Raw genomic sequence first — 17248 nt, 5'->3', positions numbered from 1 at the left:
CAAGCTGTCACGACGAGCCGCGTCCTACTACCTCACCACGAATCCAGAGAAGGAGAGGTTACCGCCGTTTGAAACCCTCCGTAGACAGATCTCTTCAGGCGATAAAACCCTAGTCCAGATCCGAAAATATATCGGATAGGACAGCAGATCGACGCGCACAGTGGGAAACCTAGCATAGATCGACAAGAAGGGAGCCACCGGCGCCGGCACGCGCGCATACGCGCCGCCGGACGTCGGTGCTTTCCTCTCACACGTTTTCTCTCTTTTCTCTCTCTCTTCAAATTGGTCTAATACAAGCTGGATTTTTGTTAACGCATTGGCGAGAGTTTAGATTACATAATGATGGCAACTTATTACTCTTCATAAAGGGCAATGAGGTAAAGACAAATCAGTCCCTCAATAGTCTGAGCTAATTTTAATAATGGAAGGGTAAAATGGTAGGGACTGTGAAAAAATTGGGACCTCCCTTGGTAGGGACTGTGAAGGAGGAGGAAGATAAATCTCGGGCCCTCTCTGTCTCTCGCTTTGTTCTTGTTTTCTGGACTCTCTCTCTCTCTCTCTCTGGCAAGCCAATCCTTTTGTGCGTGTTACTGAGTTTGTGCTCCTTAGTTCTTCTTTATTCTATATTACCATCGCTTTGTACTTTTGTATTGTTTTCACTTTGGTTTCGTTTTGCTGCTTGCTGAAACCGAACTCTTTTGTGTGTGTCTGAGCCGTCGAAGTCGTTTTGTTCGTTGGATAACATAGAAATCGGACATGGACTCTTTTTAAAAATGTTTGCGCAGAGGGCTCTCGGATGTTTTGATCTTTGCTTTCTTTACTTGTGCTTTGCTTGTTGGATCTCGGAGTATCTACTGTCTAGATTTTAATTGAAACTCAAGCAGATAAATTATGGTCTCCCCAAGTCTCAAATCTTAGATGCTGTCTCTTTTATACATTGTTCTTCACTTGTTAGGACACTGTGTTTTGAGCTTGTTGCTCAACTGGATTCTACTATTGTAGCTTCTGTAAATAAAGGTGATCTTCCACATATATGCAGGTGCCCCTTTATCATCCAACTAAAATAAAAATGTCCAATTTCCAACCGGAGGATCCTGCCCCCTACATGAACCATGTTGGTGATCAAATGCAAGAGGTTCATGACGGTTTAGATGATGATTTTCATGGGGATGCATGGGACTCTGATGTCGACGAGTTTGACTACTCTGTAAGTCTTATAATCCCCTATTGAGTGGAATGTTATAGCTAATATCGGAAAGTGAGTGTTTTTCTTCGCAATCTCTTACTCTTATGCTGTGTGGGGGGTTACAGAATAACAAAATAGGTGATACTTCAGCTGCTCAAGCTCGGAAAGGGAAAGACATACAGGGCATTCCTTGGGACAGGCTCAGTATTACCATAAGCAGAGACCAATACAGACAAACTAGACTTGAACAGTACATAAACTATGAGAATGTCCCTAACTCTGGTGATTCATCGGCCAAAGTAACTCTTACTCCCTCATTCTCTCTCACCCTTATGCTTTCAACTGTTATCATACCTCATTCATTTGCTTAATCACATCCTCAGGATTGCATGGTCACACAGAAAGGGTCCCTTTTCTATGATTTCTGGCGGAACTCAAGATCTATCAAATCAAGTATTATTCATTTCCAGGTTTATCTTCAAAAAGCCATAGCCTCTTTTTTTTTTTTTTTTTTTACATTCATTCAAAGCTTTTACGTGGAGACATGTAAAAAAGTCAATTTTATCTTTTTGTATTGTAGTTGAGAAATTTGGTATGGGCAACATCTAAGCACGATGTCTACCTTATGTCAAATTTTTTGGTGAACCACTATTCTACTTTGACATGTCGAAAGCATGAGGTTCTCAATGTTCAAGGTCACGTTTCCCCATCCGAGGTTAGAATGTTCTTCTTCTATAAAATTTAATCTCCACATCAGCTAGCTAATGGTAGGTTGTTGTGTGGGTTGCAGAAACATCCTGGAAGTTTGTTGGAGGAATTTACAAAGATTCAAGTGAGTTCACTTGCTGTGAAAGATAAATTTTTAGTTGCTGGTGGATTTCAAAGAGAAATTATATGCAAGGTAACTCTCTAGAGTTTTGTTAGGAAGCATGGATGGATGAATGATCTCATGTACATGCAATCTAATCTAACTGTTGATAATTGATTCAGCATCTTGATAGACCTGGTGTGAGCTTTTGCTGGAGAACAACTTATGATGACAATGCTATCACCAATGCAATTGAGATCTATAACAAACCCAGGTGTACTTGCTTGTCTCTTTTTTTGCTCCATGTAGTCTTTTTTTTTTTGCCAACTTGTAACATATCCTTTTGGCGTCTGCTTTTCTGCAGTGGCGCGCTTCATTTCATCGCCTCAAATAATGATTGTGGAGTCAGAGATTTTGATATGGAGAGATATCAGCTTTTGAACTATTTTCGCTTTCCTTGGCCTGTCAATGTAAGTCCCTTCTTGTTTCTTGATTCTTGACTTTTCCTTGATGCGTCACACACTTGTGGCAGTAAGTTTTACTAATAACACTATCCTTTACATTTTTGTTGTCAGCACACGTCTCTGAGTCCTGATGGTAAACTATTGACGATTGTGGGAGACAACCCTGAGGGCCTTCTGACCCCAACACTGGAAAGGTGCAGAGAGACACTCACTCTATCTTCAAAAATCTTCTGAATAAATAAAATTCGCTTTTCTTCTAACTCTAGTTGGATATTTCCTGACAGACACTGGGAACGGTAGTAGGACATTTAGACTTCTCCTTTGCATCGGCGTGGCACCCGGATGGGCTCACTTTCTCCACAGGTAACCAAGACAAGACCTGCAGGGTCTGGGACGTACGCAACCTCTCTAAATCTGTTGCTGTCTTGAGGGGTAACCTTGGGGCAATCCGTTCCATCCGCTACACGTCTGATGGGAGATACATGGCAACGGCTGAGCCAGCTGACTTTGTCCATGTGTACGATGTCTCGAAAGGGTATGAGACAGAGCAGGAGATTGATTTCTTTGGGGAGATCTCGGGAATATCCTTCAGTCCTGACACGGAAGCTCTCTTCATCGGTGTTTGGGACCGCACTTATGGTAGTCTCCTTGAGTATGGAAGGCACCACAACTACTCTTACCTTGATTCATATCTATAAACCATTCGAGCTATCAGAAGAATAAAAGAGCCACAGTCCTGTAAAAATTAACAGTAATAAACCGAATCTCTAGTGGTGTTAATAATGAATGTGTTGTACAAGTAAGAGAGAGAGTCGATTTAGTTAGTTATGTTTTTCTTCTTATGAGTGTTGCAGTTCATGTATGTTGTACTTGTACATAAGTGTTGAAGTTCAGCTTGGGTTTGCATAAACTTTTTACTCTGGCCGACATAAGGGCTCGATTTGATCCTTTTGAGCTGGTTCTGTGTTGTGTCGGACTATAAAATAAATGTGGGCTATAAGTAGAACCGTTAAAATTAGAGGGCTTCAACGTAAATATTGATAGTTTGTTTTCGCAATATGCGTGGAATAATTCGAGCAGAAGTAAAAATTAGGCGTTTTTAAGGAAAAACGTATAAACTGTGAGGGCCTTAGCGCAAATTTGAATTTTATGTTGAAACCGCCTAAACTAGGTACTTTTTTAAGGCACATTATTGGTCTGAAATCTCATAATCCAAAAAGAACCAATGATAGATAGCCATATCATCAAACCCGGAATCGTATCCTCCTCACAAATTAACGTCTTCTCCCAAGCTAAAGATCATAAATCCAAAACCACTCATTCTCTATTGCACTGAAACACTCAGAAGAAGAAGAAGATTAACATGGCGACAAGCGCATCTGCTTTGCTCGCTCCCACAACTTTCTCCACTGTAATCTCTCAGAAAAACCCAAACTCCATCTCCTTCCACGGCCTCCGTCCCCTCCGCCTCGGTGGCTCCTCCTCTGCCTTACCCAAGCTATCCACCACCTCCGGAAGAAGATCTTCCTCCTCCGCCGTCGTGAGAGCCGAGCTCAGCCCATCCGTCGTCATAAGCCTCAGCACCGGTCTCTCCCTCTTCCTAGGCCGGTTCGTCTTCTTCAACTTCCAGAGAGAGAACGTTGCCAAACAGGTGCCGGAGCAGAACGGTAAAACCCACTTCGAAGCAGGAGATGATCGTGCTAAGGAGTACGTAAGCCTCCTGAAGTCGAACGATCCAGTTGGGTTCAACATTGTTGATGTTCTTGCTTGGGGTTCTATTGGTCACATCGTTGCTTACTATGTCTTGGCCACTTCTAGCAATGGCTATGATCCTAGCTTCTTTGGCTGATTCTTTTTTCCAATCAATTTCTGTTTCGTGTGTATGTATATGTTTGACTTGTATCGCAAGCTACCTATTCTATTATCCTTCTTTCCCTTCTCCTGTTGTTGTTTTTTTTGTTGTCATCACCCTTTTTCTGTTGTTATTTTATGGGGCTTTGTCTCTTTTTTTTTTTTTTTTGGTAAAAATGTAAAGGGGCTTTGTCTCTTTCGTCTTGCAACATTTAAATTTCCTAAACAGAGATAAAATTCGATAAACACAATGGAAAAAGAGATAAAATTCGATAGTGAGAAAGCTAGTATGCTTAAGTGCTTAGTTTATCTATACAGTAGAAAGTTTATAAATTAATAAACACGGAATATTAATAAAATTTCTATTAGCAGTTACGGTTGATTTTAAGTTGAGGTGGCACATTTTGATTAGATTATTTTATGTGCTGATGTGGACAGACTAAGAGTTGAGTATATCCTGCTTTTAGTATTGTTAGATTTCTATAAATTAAAAAACACAGTAAATTAATAATTTGTTCGGTCCCGAGTTGAGATGGTTCAAAATACACAAATTGATAAGATAATAAGTTTTTTTTTTAGAAAATCCTATGTAAATATATAGTCCCATTAAAATCATAAATTAATAATTTATATATGTATATTTAGTTTATATAAGTATAAAAATTTATATTATTTATGTTATATTCACAATACAATTTATTTTGTGTTTTCTTAACATTTCAATATATTTGATATTATTTTGTAAAATTATATCTAAAACAACACTTAAATTCTGGAACATATTTTATATACACCAAATAGTATAGTAAAATCGTATAAAAATTGATTTTTAAAGTTAAATTAATGTATATACTGCAAGGTCTGAAAAAATAAAATTTTGTAAATTGATAACTCTATAAATTAATAAAAAATATCATGGTCCCAACATTATTAATTTATAAAGTTTTTACTGTATTTTCATGAAAACATTAAAATCTCTAATCCATATGATTTCAGAAACTTCATTTTTTTGGTTATGCATTTCATTATTGTACCCATTTTTTATGCGGTATGTATTATTTTATGGTTAACGCCATGCCTTAAAAAATTAAATTGATGTTAACATAAATTATAAGCTAATACTAGACTTTGATCTGCGCGCCCGTCCACGTAGATGTATTTTTTCAAAAATATGTTGTTATTTATTTTTCATGTCATCATATAATTAATCAAATTTTATACGTACCATCATATAAGTAATCTTATAATTAGTAGTATTTTATATGTATCATCATATAAAAATAATCACATATATTATATTTTTAAAACTTAATGTGAAATATAAAACCATAATTTAAGTTGGTGTTTAAAATTGGACTTTGTATTGTATTTTTATTATATATATTGAAAACTTTTTTTTATAATGGCTATTGGAAATTATTTTAGTAAAAATAAATTTTTGAATATATGTATATTTTTGAATCAATTTTTGATATAAATCAATTTTGAATTATTATTTTTATTTGAAATATGTATATAAAGTTTATTTTTTAATGATTATTTTAGACAAAAAATGTTTTTAAGTAATTAGACTGGATTATTTTCGTATATTTTAAAACTGGTCTATATAGATAGTTTCTCATAATATAATGTACTTCTAATTTTTCTAAATAACGTAAGCCTACTGATAACAATCGTCTTTCGCCGTGCACATGGATGTAGGGTTACCAGTTTGGTTCACAAAGTCAGTATGAGTCTGTATATGATGACAAAAAAAATATTGATATTCATGTTTCTAAACAATATTATACTTTTTTTATACCGCTCTCCATGTTTCCAAACAATTCACAAAAGTACTTTAATTTTAATAATATAGATGTTTAACTGCTTACATCATTTCCAACTCATCTCTAAGATAGGACAAAATAAGATTAGATTTTGTTTCAATGTATTCAATGGCATATATATTTCCTTCTGTTTTTAGAAGAATGTTAGATTAATTTCTATATATAAAAGGAAAATAGTTTTTTCAATAAATGGAAAAAAATTATAACATTCTTATTCTATCATATAAATCTCTAAAATAGGAATGAGTTGGATATGGTGTTAGATATTTTCATGAAAATATTAAAATCTCTAATCCACTGATTTCAGAAATTTTATTATATTCATATTCATTTTTTTGATATGCATTTCATTATTGTACCCAATTTAATTCAGTACGTATTATATTATGGCTAAAATCATGCCTTTTTTTGTTTAAAATTTATTTATTCAATATTGTCTATCAAAGACATTAACATAAATGTTGATATGATACATCACATCAAAAAAACCAAAACAAGCTCTTGAGAAACAATATAATCCTTTAGAAAATATGATCTGACAAATATAACTACAAGTTACATCAATGATGAAGTCCATACCGAAATTTTGTTGGATGTTGCAAATACATTGTTATTACAATGATCTTGTTCCGCGCTTTTTAACAATCAATTTTTTTTTCCACATCACAACGGGCTGCAGTTAACTTCATTGTTTACACGATAAAAGTTCTTCAGATGAAGATATATCTTTTTCTTTGGTTAAAACTGTTACGGAAGAGATCCTTTCTGAAAATTTTACTCTAGAACCCGCCGAATAATCTGCGCTAACCATATATAACAATGAAGTTCGGAGCAAAACAGATATCTTTTTGATTACAAAAGCCGGCAGAAAACGAAAATATCCCGAGAAACTTAGAAAAAACAACCAGGATAAAATCATAATACTAGAAAATAAAAATAAACAACTATTAAAAAAGAAGGGTATCCCTTTTTCAGCGCGTTTTAAAACCATAATACTACAAAAACCACCAACGCGGGCACACACAAAAATCTCCATTTTCTCTGCTAATATCCTTAACATAAAATTGATGTTAATATAAAATTATAAGAAAAATTGCAGAAATAAAATACTAAGAAAGTTAAATAACTTATGATTAAATTAAAAGTTCTCAAAGGGAAACAGAAAAACAGAAAGAACAAAGGAAAGACAACAACAACTTATGTAAAAGTTGGCAAAGATTACACGCATGTAAATTTATGGCCAACTGTACAACTTATTATTAAATTATAAAATGCTGAAAAATAAAAAAAAGGTGCAAGCAGATAAGACAGACTAGAGACCCGCCTCGGCTTCATCCTCACCTTCACCCTCAGCTTCAGCCTCAGCCACAGCATCATCAGTCGCAGCAACACTTCCCGCCGCATAAGAATCAACGAAGGATTTGTACGCAGCCATATCCGTCTTGTACCTCTCCATATCCTCAGCCCCTTTTCCTTGATAAATCTATTTTCATAAATCATTCAAGAAAACAAAACCCCGTTAAAACAAATATTATTCCTTATGTTTCAAGAGAGAGTTTTACTTCGTTACCTCTCTATCAGATGGAGAGAGGTTCCTCCAATTGTTCCCGATCTCCTTGAGGAGGGAACGTTCCTGCCCAGCGTACGCAGTCTTAAGCCTCTTGTGTTCCTCGGCGAAGAAGAAGTTATAACCGCTTCTGCGGAACTTAGGGCGCAAAGAATCCACATGAGACAGTTTTGCTTTCTTCTTGCGTCTTCGAGGAGTTTCGCGAGTAGCAGAGTGGTAAAGCACTCCTTTGAGCTCCTGTGATCCCATCTTTACGGTCACAAGATAGCCGTCGTCAAACTTCCCATCGATGATCCATTCATCAATCATGGAGCCAAGTTGTATACCTGAAAGTTTCACAATGCAAAATCTCAAGACTAATTGATACAATTAATTACACAGCTTGCATGTAAACTTGAGTACCTTGGTCATGTACACCGTTCTCCACAAGGCGCTTCACATCTTCTTCTGTAAAAAAACAAAAAAGGGGAGAACATAGTTTATGTTGTTAATCTCAGAGTTAGACAAAAAAAAAATGATTATTATAATAATTATTATTATCAGACCTCTCTCCCAGAATGAAGAAAGTGGTTGTCCAAAGAAATACACATGCTCGAATTCAAGGAGCATCCTCCGATAAATCCTCCTTACAACATATGCTGCGTTGGTCAATGGTTTCTTCAAGTTAAATGCTTCAGTCACTTCTTTGGCCTTACGCTTCTTGATCACCTAGAATCACACCAGGATTTCAAAGACACACAAGATTTGTATTACGTATATATATATAGATTTTAAGAAACAACAAAAGCTTTAAAACTTGATGTTCAATTGGAAGCATGCATGCTAAATATGAAACTAAGATCATATAGAGAGATATATACCATTTGAAGACCACCTCGTTTTGTGACCGCCACGAAAAGCTGATGCAGATCCAGACTCTCTCCGCACACAGTAGGAAACCTTCAGTTAGATGTAGATTATTCTTTAGTATAAACACACAAAACACACACAAAAAATAGAGGGAGGAAAAAATGCAAAACTCACTCCAGAGTTTTGCCAATTTTTTCGAGAAAATCACGGAGCTTGTCCAAGAAAAGATTAGGGTTTTGGACAAGATCATTGTACGAAGCCGTACGAGAGGATTCGCCGTCGCTCATGTTGTCTGAAGAAGAGCCATAGGCGGGAACCATTTGAAGTTGCGAATCAGTTAAAGTCTCATTGGTCGACATGTTTTTTTTTTTGTGACAAGAAGGTTGGAAATATTTTTTTCTATTGTTTAAACTTGCATGTTTGGGGGTTTAATTAAGGGAAAGCAATGCTATGTTTTCTTCAAATCTGATACCAGGGACTAGTATTTATACACTTTTTTGGTTTATCTTCACCAAGATATTACTTCATTTCTATTTTGTTTAGTCTTCGTACCAATTAATAAATAAATTAAAATCTATGAATAATAATTGAGATATTTAATACATTTTAATAGTCTTAGTAAATTTTAGAATATAATCCCATTTTTTGTCCGTATCGAAAAATTGGTCAAAATGATTAATTTTTATATTTTGACCAAAAGATTTATCCTTATACGTATATTCTTAATTTTTCTTAGTAAAGATAATTTCATTTGAAATAAAAATAACGCAACTAATTTTATTCTAAATCTTTCAAAATTGTGTTAAGGGTTGAATTAAGTTAATAGTAAACATATATATATATATATATATATATATATAACTAAATAAATTCAAATCTACATATAGTAATAGAGGTGTTGAATATATGTTAATGACTCTTTTGGCAATGTTTCAAAATATAATTATAATTTTTTGTCGATAACAAATTTTTTTATCTTTATACATATATATATATATATACTGAATTTTCTTAGTAAAGCTGATTTCATTTTGAGTTAAATAATGTAAATAATTTATATCAAAATCTTTACTTTTTGTGAAAGATTTGAGATATGTGACAAATGTCGTATAAATAAATAAATTTTAATCTATAACTAGTAATAAAGTATTAGTAATAGAGATGTTGAACACATTTTAGCCATTTTGGGCAAAATTTTAAATATAACTAGTTGATAGATTTGTTTCGGTATTAACATGTGAATAAGTTTTGTGTTTGAACAAAATTAGCCATGTATATATATATTGGTTAAAATAAATATTATCATATTGAGTGGCATTAGCTCAAATTAACAAACACCATAGGACAAGTTCAGAAGTTACATGATCGAGTGACGGTAGGTAAAAATAATATTACATATTATATGTTTCGTTTCGGATCTGAAGAATTATGGGTTTCAGTCCGAAGCATGTGAATAAGTTTTGTGTTTGAACAAAATTAGCCATGTATATATATATTGGTTAAAATAAATATTATCATATTGAGTGGCATTAGCTCAAATTAACAAACACCATAGGACAAGTTCAGAAGTTACATGATCGAGTGACGGTAGGTAAAAATAATATTACATATTATATGTTTCATTTCGGATCTGAAGAATTATGGGTTTCAGTCCGAAACTGGGCTTCAGCCCAAATCTTCCCAGTATTAGGAAAAGTCACGCACACATATATTAGAGCTGATTTGAAAGTGAAAAACACAAATGCAACTAAACTAGATCTAAATCTCTCAATTTTTTATCAAAAAGTTGAAATGGACCACAAATTATAACTTTTTATTTAGAATATATTAATAAGTTTGTTAAACGAATATATATACCTGGTAGATTATGTCCATAAAAAACTATTACTGTCTAAACCCGGAAGAGATAATTGGGTCGAACCATTACTTAATAGTTAACTAGATTTTGATCCGTACGTTCGTGCGGATATTTTTCATATTATAAATGTATTTTATACTATTATAAATATTTTAAATATACAATTTTCATTTTAGTGTTATATATTTTGTAAATTTATAATATTATTGTTTATATTTCTTATTCGGTATTATTAATATATAGTGATTTATTTAATACATTTTATTTTGACGAAATTTTATGTTTACCACATTCATGGTACCACTTTTCATCTTTACCACCATTAAAGAGACATTTAAAAAAATACATTCATCATTAAGTGGAAAAAGACTTTTATACCCTTGTTATCTATATATATAATAAATCAAATTTTCTTTTTGAAAATAGAAAATTATGTTTGAAACTATTTTTTTAAATTTCTTTTATATTTTTAAGTATTTATTTATATATTCATTAGAATCTTAAATTTTATACTCCAAAAACCCGACCACACCCCTCAACTCTAAACCCTAAGTCTAGATTAGTTAACTCTAGGAGTATAAGTGTCTTTTTCTCTTCATTAAAAATGATGGTAAAAGTGGTTAGTGTAAACATGAAAAGTGTACTATGAATACGGTATTTGTGGCAATTTTCCATTTATTTTGTTATAATTTTTACTACTTACGAATATATTTTCGAGTTATGTACAATAAAATAACAATATAAAATAATCAAATAAAGAACCTCCTCCAAAATATATATTTTTTCTTTCATTTATACATTTTGCATATAATACATCTTTAAATTTATTTATTTATATTATAGAAAATACATATGTTTAAGATAATTTATATTTACATTTTGTGTTTAAAAATATACTTTAACATATCTCATTTTATTACTTTTTGGGATTTCTAAGTAAAAATATTGCTTTGTTAATTAATATTGTCCTATTATTTTAGTAAATTTTATACATAGTAGCATCAGTCATATTATTTTTGCAAATTTAATTGATATATGATATTTTTGGATGTTATGATATTAAGTTTTTTTAATTAAGATTCTAAAATATTAGATTGCTTTAATTTTTACGACATATATATAGTTCGTGTTTTTAGTGGTGCATTTCAAAAAGTTATTATTTATTATCTTTGATTTTATTTTTTGTAAAATTTGAAATATTATCATTTTGAGTTTGAATATTTATTTTCAAAATTGTATATTTTATCAAGAAAACTTTGGAAATTTACACATCTATTTTTGAGTTTGAAAGATTACATGAATTTTGAATTATTTTTTTGTTGCTACATTAATTCATTATTTTATAAAAAATATTTGAATTTTTGGTAATGCTTTCTTAATTTTCTCAACAAATTTTTCATAATTAAAATAAAAAAATAAATTTATAATTAAAATTTGATTTGTCATTAATATTTTAAATGAAATATTAAAATTTCATAGTTTTCTAATAACATATATTTTAAATAGTATATGAACTAAAAGTTATTATATACCAGTATATTTTGTATATAAACGTTTTCAAACTATATATTGTTGAGAGTTCTAAAATAAATAAATAGATAACATATAGTTGTAGATATAAAATATTAACCTATGTTAATAAATTTATTTTTGTATAAGAATATTATAAATTTTATGAATTTTAACTCATTTTAATGATGAGTATTGATAATTTCTTGAAATGAAATATTTTTCTAAATAAAATTGTCAATATACCTATTTAATATATTTTATATTTAATTCATAAATAACTTCTATTTTTATATAATGCAGAATATAATTATAAAATTTATAAAATAGTATTTTCTATTTTCTTGTTTAATAATAAAAATTTTAATTAACATTTATTTATAATAATATTATGTTACTAATTACAAAATTAATTAATGTATTCTTTTATAAAAATATATATAAATTTTTAGTAAGATTTTGTTAGATTCTTTATCAATAGATTTTGTTATAATTAAAAAAAAAATCAAATTCATAGTTGGTTTATTATAAATGTAAATAATCAAATATGTCATATTAACTAATTCTTTTAAGGGGAAATTACATATTTACCTCTTTCATGCTACCACTTTTCATTTTTGCCACCACTAGAAGGACATTTTAAAAAAATATCTTCTTCATTAAGTGGCAAAAAACTCTTATGCTCATGTTCTTTATATATATAATAAATAAATATTTAAATAAATAAAAATCTAAAAAAATAAAAAGTATTTTTTTAATTTTTTTCTTAATTATACTATTTCGAAATTCAAACCCTAAACCCTAAAACTCAACTCTAAACCCTAAACCATCAATCCTTTTGAAATACGAACCCTAAACCCTAAACCATCAATCCTAAACCCTATTTTTTTTAAATAAACTCTAAACCCTGAAACATCAACTCTAACCCCTAAACCGGAAACCTCAACTCTAAACCCTAAACCCTAAACCTTCAACTCTAAACCCTAAAACATCAACTCTAAACCCTAAACCCTAAAACATCAACTATAAAAAAAGTTTAGGGCTTAGAGTTGAAGTTTAGGGTTTAGGGTTTAGAGTTGATGTTTTAGGGTTTAGAGTTGAAGGTTTAGGGTTTAGGGTTTAGAGTTGATGTTTCGGGGGTTAGAGTTTAGAGTTGATGTTTCAGGGTTTAGAGTTTATTTAAAAAAAAATAGGGTTTAGGATTGATGGTTTAGGGTTTAGGGTTCGTATTTCAAAAGGATTGATGGTTTAGGGTTTAGAGTTGAGTTTTAGGGTTTAGGATTTGAATTTCTAAATAGTATAATTCAGAAAAAAATTAAAAAAATTATTTTTTATTTTTTTAGATTTTTATTTATTTAAATATTTATTTATTATTTATATAAAGAACATGGGCATAAAAGTCTTTTGTCACTTAATGAAGAAGGTATTTTTTTAAATGTCATTCTAGTGGTGGCAAAAATGAAAAGTGATAGCATGAAAGTGGTAAATATCAGTGTTTTTAAATCCGGACCGGAAGCTGAACCGGAAATATTTTGGGTCACGGTTTAATATGGTTCGACCGGGTCAAACCTGGTTCAATAATATAGTTTAATATTTTTTAGTATCTAAATATAAAAGTATAGTAAACATGATGCGTAGTTAAAATATAAATCAATTTTGAACATAAAATATTATAAAAATAAATTAGTTTCTTGTTTATATGGATGATTTATAGATTTTTGATAGTTTTAGTGGTTTTTATTGGTTTAATAACTTTGAAATATAATCCGGCTATGTGGCCGGTTCATGGTCGAACCAATTACTAGACCAATCCGGCTATATAACAGGTTCATGGTCGAACCCGGTCCAACCATCGGGTCGGTCCGGTTTTAAAAACACTGGTAAATATGTAATTTCCCCTTAAATTAATAGATTATATACATTGCGGATGACTAGTTAATGGATGTATGAGGATATGGTGCTATGCTATGAAACGTTACACAAGAGAAGCATAACTGTGAAAGCCTCAAGCCAATATAGAGGATGGTGATCTTTCAAGCTTAGTGCAATCCTAATTAATGGATCCATGCATAATTTTCTAGTTGAACAGTATTACCAAGGCCTTTTCCCGAGTGCATGTAGTCCTACAACAACAGCACATATAATTTTTCTATAAGCTTTTATAGTTGATTGAACTATTATGTCAAGATGAAGTGAAACATCTTTGGTTTGAAATTGTATGTTATGGTTATCCATAGAAATTATGGTTTATTTCATATGATCAGATAGCTTACAGTTATACACACCGCAAAGGTCAAAACATACGTAGTACAAAAGTGAAAACATAAGCACAAAGTTTTTTAGCTCCAATGAAGAAAATTGGAAGGAACAACAACTTCCTCTTCTTGTACAAAGAGGTCATCTGGATTACGTAGGACGGCATGTACCAAACAAAGCAAGACACCTGTCAAGACCCCAAGAACCAGACTCAAGAAGCAATGCGTGAGCCACAATCCCCAGAAGGAGCCAACGATCAATCCAAAGAAGATCACTTTGTCACTAACTTGTCGACCGTACAAGACCAAAGGATGGTCCCTACAAAAGCATAAGAGCAACCACAAGATAGCAAAAGTGGCAACGGTGACAAGAGCCGTCGGATTACTAACCAAGAAGAGTGTGATCGAAGCCGCGGTCATGAGAGAGTAGTTAACCACGAAATGGCGGAGGTTGACTTTTGAGCGCGAGACGGCGGAAGAGAAAGAGGTAGGAAGGTCCATAGAACCTAATGCTAGAAACTCCAACCATGGACGTTGACTAGAAACAAACGCAATTAGATTTTGCACCGAAAGAGAGATAACCTCACCGAAAGAATGATGCCTCTCTTCCGCCGTGATTGGAAGATTCTCCGGTGGTAGCATCGCTGGACGCCGCTTTTGAGTTCTCAGGTCAACCAACCAAAGAGGAAAAAACAATATGACCGAAATTAAATAAACGTGTACGTATAAACCAAAAAAGAAGTGGGTGGCACGTAGGGCTTGTAAGTTCAGAGACTACGAACAAAACACGAGATACCAAGAACGCTTTCTTGTATATTAGAAATCTGTTAAACAATCTTCCTAGATCTGTTTAATCCGAATTACACTCAATCTCACACGACTAGATACAGACCAATTTCTAATCTCACTAAAGAGAAGCACGAGCTGCACTAACAAGACACTCGTCTTCAATAAGCTCACAAGAACAAACCTCTTGCTCTAGCTTTTATTGTTTTAACGACTGACCTAACTCTACCCAAGATAATCAGGTTAAATACACTTAACACAATATCTTATTTTCCTAATATTGTGATAAGCCCAAATCTTCCATATTTTCTTTGCTTCACACTAAAGTAATATCCTGGAACCAATGAGTAATCGACACGTCATCGTCTCATAACTAACTTGTAACGGCAAGTTACACTTCCACCAGTGTGTGTAACACGTCCTCTGTTTCACGATCCGTCAAGCTCATTTTTCTGAGCTTACATTCTCTCCTTTTTTATCTGAATGTGACAATCTAAGCACCCTACAATGAAACCAAACATACAACACAACCATGGAGATAACTAGAACACACGAACCACAAATCACGAGCTGAAACACATTCTTAAATAAGTTGCAAACATGGTTCATAAAACACAGCCGATACACATAATCTAAGTCTTAGATGCCACAAGATAGAAAACATCAATATCAGGCTTTCACATGAAACTCAGATGTGACGCGGTCGTCATTCATAATCATCTCCATCCTCCTCCTCGTATTCATCATCTCCATCCTTCTCCTCGTCACCATCAAACCCCGGATGAGGCACATATTGCACATAGTCTCCCCCTGCTTAGGTGCACATTAAGATAAAAATCATCTTTGTTAGACAAGCAACAGGTAAAGAGACAGAAACTGTACTACTCCCTTACTCCTCAGGCGAACTCGAATGGCTTTAAGGCTAGCAATTGTACAATCGATATCTTCTTTAAGGCTGGCAGTACTTGAGTCTGCTCCAGATCCACGACCAGCCTTAACGTCCTTGACGACCAGCTTTGGGAGGCCAGTGAATTCATCAGCGCGAGTGTCAGGAGGTACAATGCGCTGAAAGAGAAGAACTTGCTGAATCAAGGTAGGAAACATGATGCAACGAGTCTTCTCTGTCTTAGTGTTCTCTGCCATTGCCATAACTTGGTCGTAAACCAGCTTCCCAAAATCAAAACCGTCATGATGATGAAGCATGTAGACAAACCTGAGACGCTTCTGATTCATAGATGTGTAGTTCATGGTAGGAATCCAGTTCGAGCAGACCAGTTTGTACAAAACCTGATTTGTAGCAGTGAGATACTTCGAGCTCATGTTCTCCCACCGTCTTATTCTACCATCACTGAGAAATCCACAGACTTCATCAATGCTTTCATCCATCCAGTTGGGATCTTCTTCAAACCCAGGAATGCAATAAAGAGAGTTAATCAGACTCTGAGAGAAATCAACAAGAGAGCGTCTGACATACACAGCTACACCATCATCTCGTTCCTCAGCATCAAGGAGATTAGCGATGAATTTTCTTACTACATTTGGCTGATACGGATCGATATCAGTGAGAGTGTGGATCAAACCTGCTCCAGTCACAACCCTTCTGACATCAGAGAGATTGTCGTCCGTGAGAGAGATACATTGTTGAGGGATGAACTTCCTGCCTCGGAGGTCTTTGTACCGCTCAGTCGCCATCATTGAGAAGAACTTGCTGGACATTGGCATTCTCTGTGGTCGCAGTAACTCGGGGTAGTATTGAGCTTTAGTTTGATAAACACTCTGACTCTCCTCATATCTTTGTTCTTTGGAGCGATTTTCCGGAGTCTCAGCTTCAACTAGAGGATTATCAGGGTTATCATCGGAGGATTCCTCATCCGAGAGAGATTCAATTTCTGGCTCAGTGTGCTCAGGCGGAGGTGGGGTAGCACCGGCTGAATCACGACGGCGAAGTCGCTTCCGCGAGGATGGGCGCGATCCCGAAGGAATGTCGTGAGTGTTCATCGGATCTGTCTTAGAGACTTGTGGAGGATCGGATTCAAGATCCCTCTGCTTTGAGATCCGCGAGATTCTTCTTGCTAGGTGCATGTCGCCGGTGAGAGAGATTGATGAATCCCTGGTGAGGAGATTCAAGTGTCCCTGATTCTTTTGAAGGATGATCTGATGATTTGAGAGAGATATGGGATGATTTTGTTGATGATAGATGGTTTGATTGGATGATCTTCAGAAATGATCTATGGATTGATCAGATCTTGTTTAGATGTTTCTTTGATCAAGAGAATGAACTCTGATTTC

At 33.5% G+C, this 17248-nt stretch overlaps 3 protein-coding genes and 1 pseudogene across 3 annotated transcripts; 2 read left to right on the top strand and 2 right to left on the bottom strand.

Moving 5' to 3' along the window:
• The first annotated feature begins 419 nt into the window (after positions 1-419).
• Positions 420-3368, top strand: LOC106391844 (annotated as a pseudogene).
• Positions 3369-3655: 287 nt separating this feature from the next.
• On the top strand, positions 3656-4462 carry LOC106396448 (photosystem I reaction center subunit V, chloroplastic). Its single transcript, XM_013836839.3, has one exon. It carries the CDS (start codon positions 3822-3824, stop codon positions 4305-4307), a length of 486 nt encoding a protein of 161 aa, XP_013692293.1. The 5' UTR covers positions 3656-3821; the 3' UTR covers positions 4308-4462.
• Positions 4463-5839: 1377 nt separating this feature from the next.
• On the bottom strand, positions 5840-9756 carry LOC106395812 (high mobility group B protein 10). Its single transcript, XM_013836161.3, has 6 exons — positions 8726-9756; positions 8563-8641; positions 8248-8410; positions 8105-8149; positions 7706-8028; positions 5840-7618 (listed from the first exon to the last, which is right to left on the bottom strand). Exons 1-6 carry the CDS (start codon positions 8908-8910, stop codon positions 7448-7450), a joined length of 966 nt encoding a protein of 321 aa, XP_013691615.1. The 5' UTR covers positions 8911-9756; the 3' UTR covers positions 5840-7447.
• Positions 9757-13241: 3485 nt separating this feature from the next.
• On the bottom strand, positions 13242-15161 carry LOC106430389 (PRA1 family protein G1-like). The gene has a single exon (XM_013871169.3). It carries the CDS (start codon positions 14813-14815, stop codon positions 14258-14260), a length of 558 nt encoding a protein of 185 aa, XP_013726623.1. The 5' UTR covers positions 14816-15161; the 3' UTR covers positions 13242-14257.
• Positions 15162-17248: the final 2087 nt, after the last annotated feature.

Source organism: Brassica napus, chromosome C6, assembly GCF_020379485.1.
Source record: "Brassica napus cultivar Da-Ae chromosome C6, Da-Ae, whole genome shotgun sequence".
NCBI lineage: Eukaryota > Viridiplantae > Streptophyta > Magnoliopsida > Brassicales > Brassicaceae > Brassica > Brassica napus.
The sequence above is the reverse complement of the archived record's forward strand: the minus strand, read 5'-3'. Positions and strand labels throughout refer to the sequence as shown.

Bases quoted from the DNA above. Each gene is read 5' to 3' on its own strand.
- LOC106396448 (XM_013836839.3), top strand. From the start codon at position 3,822: ATGGCGACAAGCGCATCTGCTTTGCTCGCTCCCACAACTTTCTCCACT.
- LOC106395812 (XM_013836161.3), bottom strand. From the start codon at position 8,910: ATGTCGACCAATGAGACTTTAACTGATTCGCAACTTCAAATGGTTCCC. The intron at 8,411-8,562 runs GTATATATCTCT...GTGTGATTCTAG, and splicing joins AACGAGGTGGTCTTCAAATG to GTGATCAAGAAGCGTAAGGC. The intron at 8,150-8,247 runs GTCTGATAATAA...GTTTTTTTACAG, and splicing joins TTCTTCATTCTGGGAGAGAG to AAGAAGATGTGAAGCGCCTT.
- LOC106430389 (XM_013871169.3), bottom strand. From the start codon at position 14,815: ATGCTACCACCGGAGAATCTTCCAATCACGGCGGAAGAGAGGCATCAT.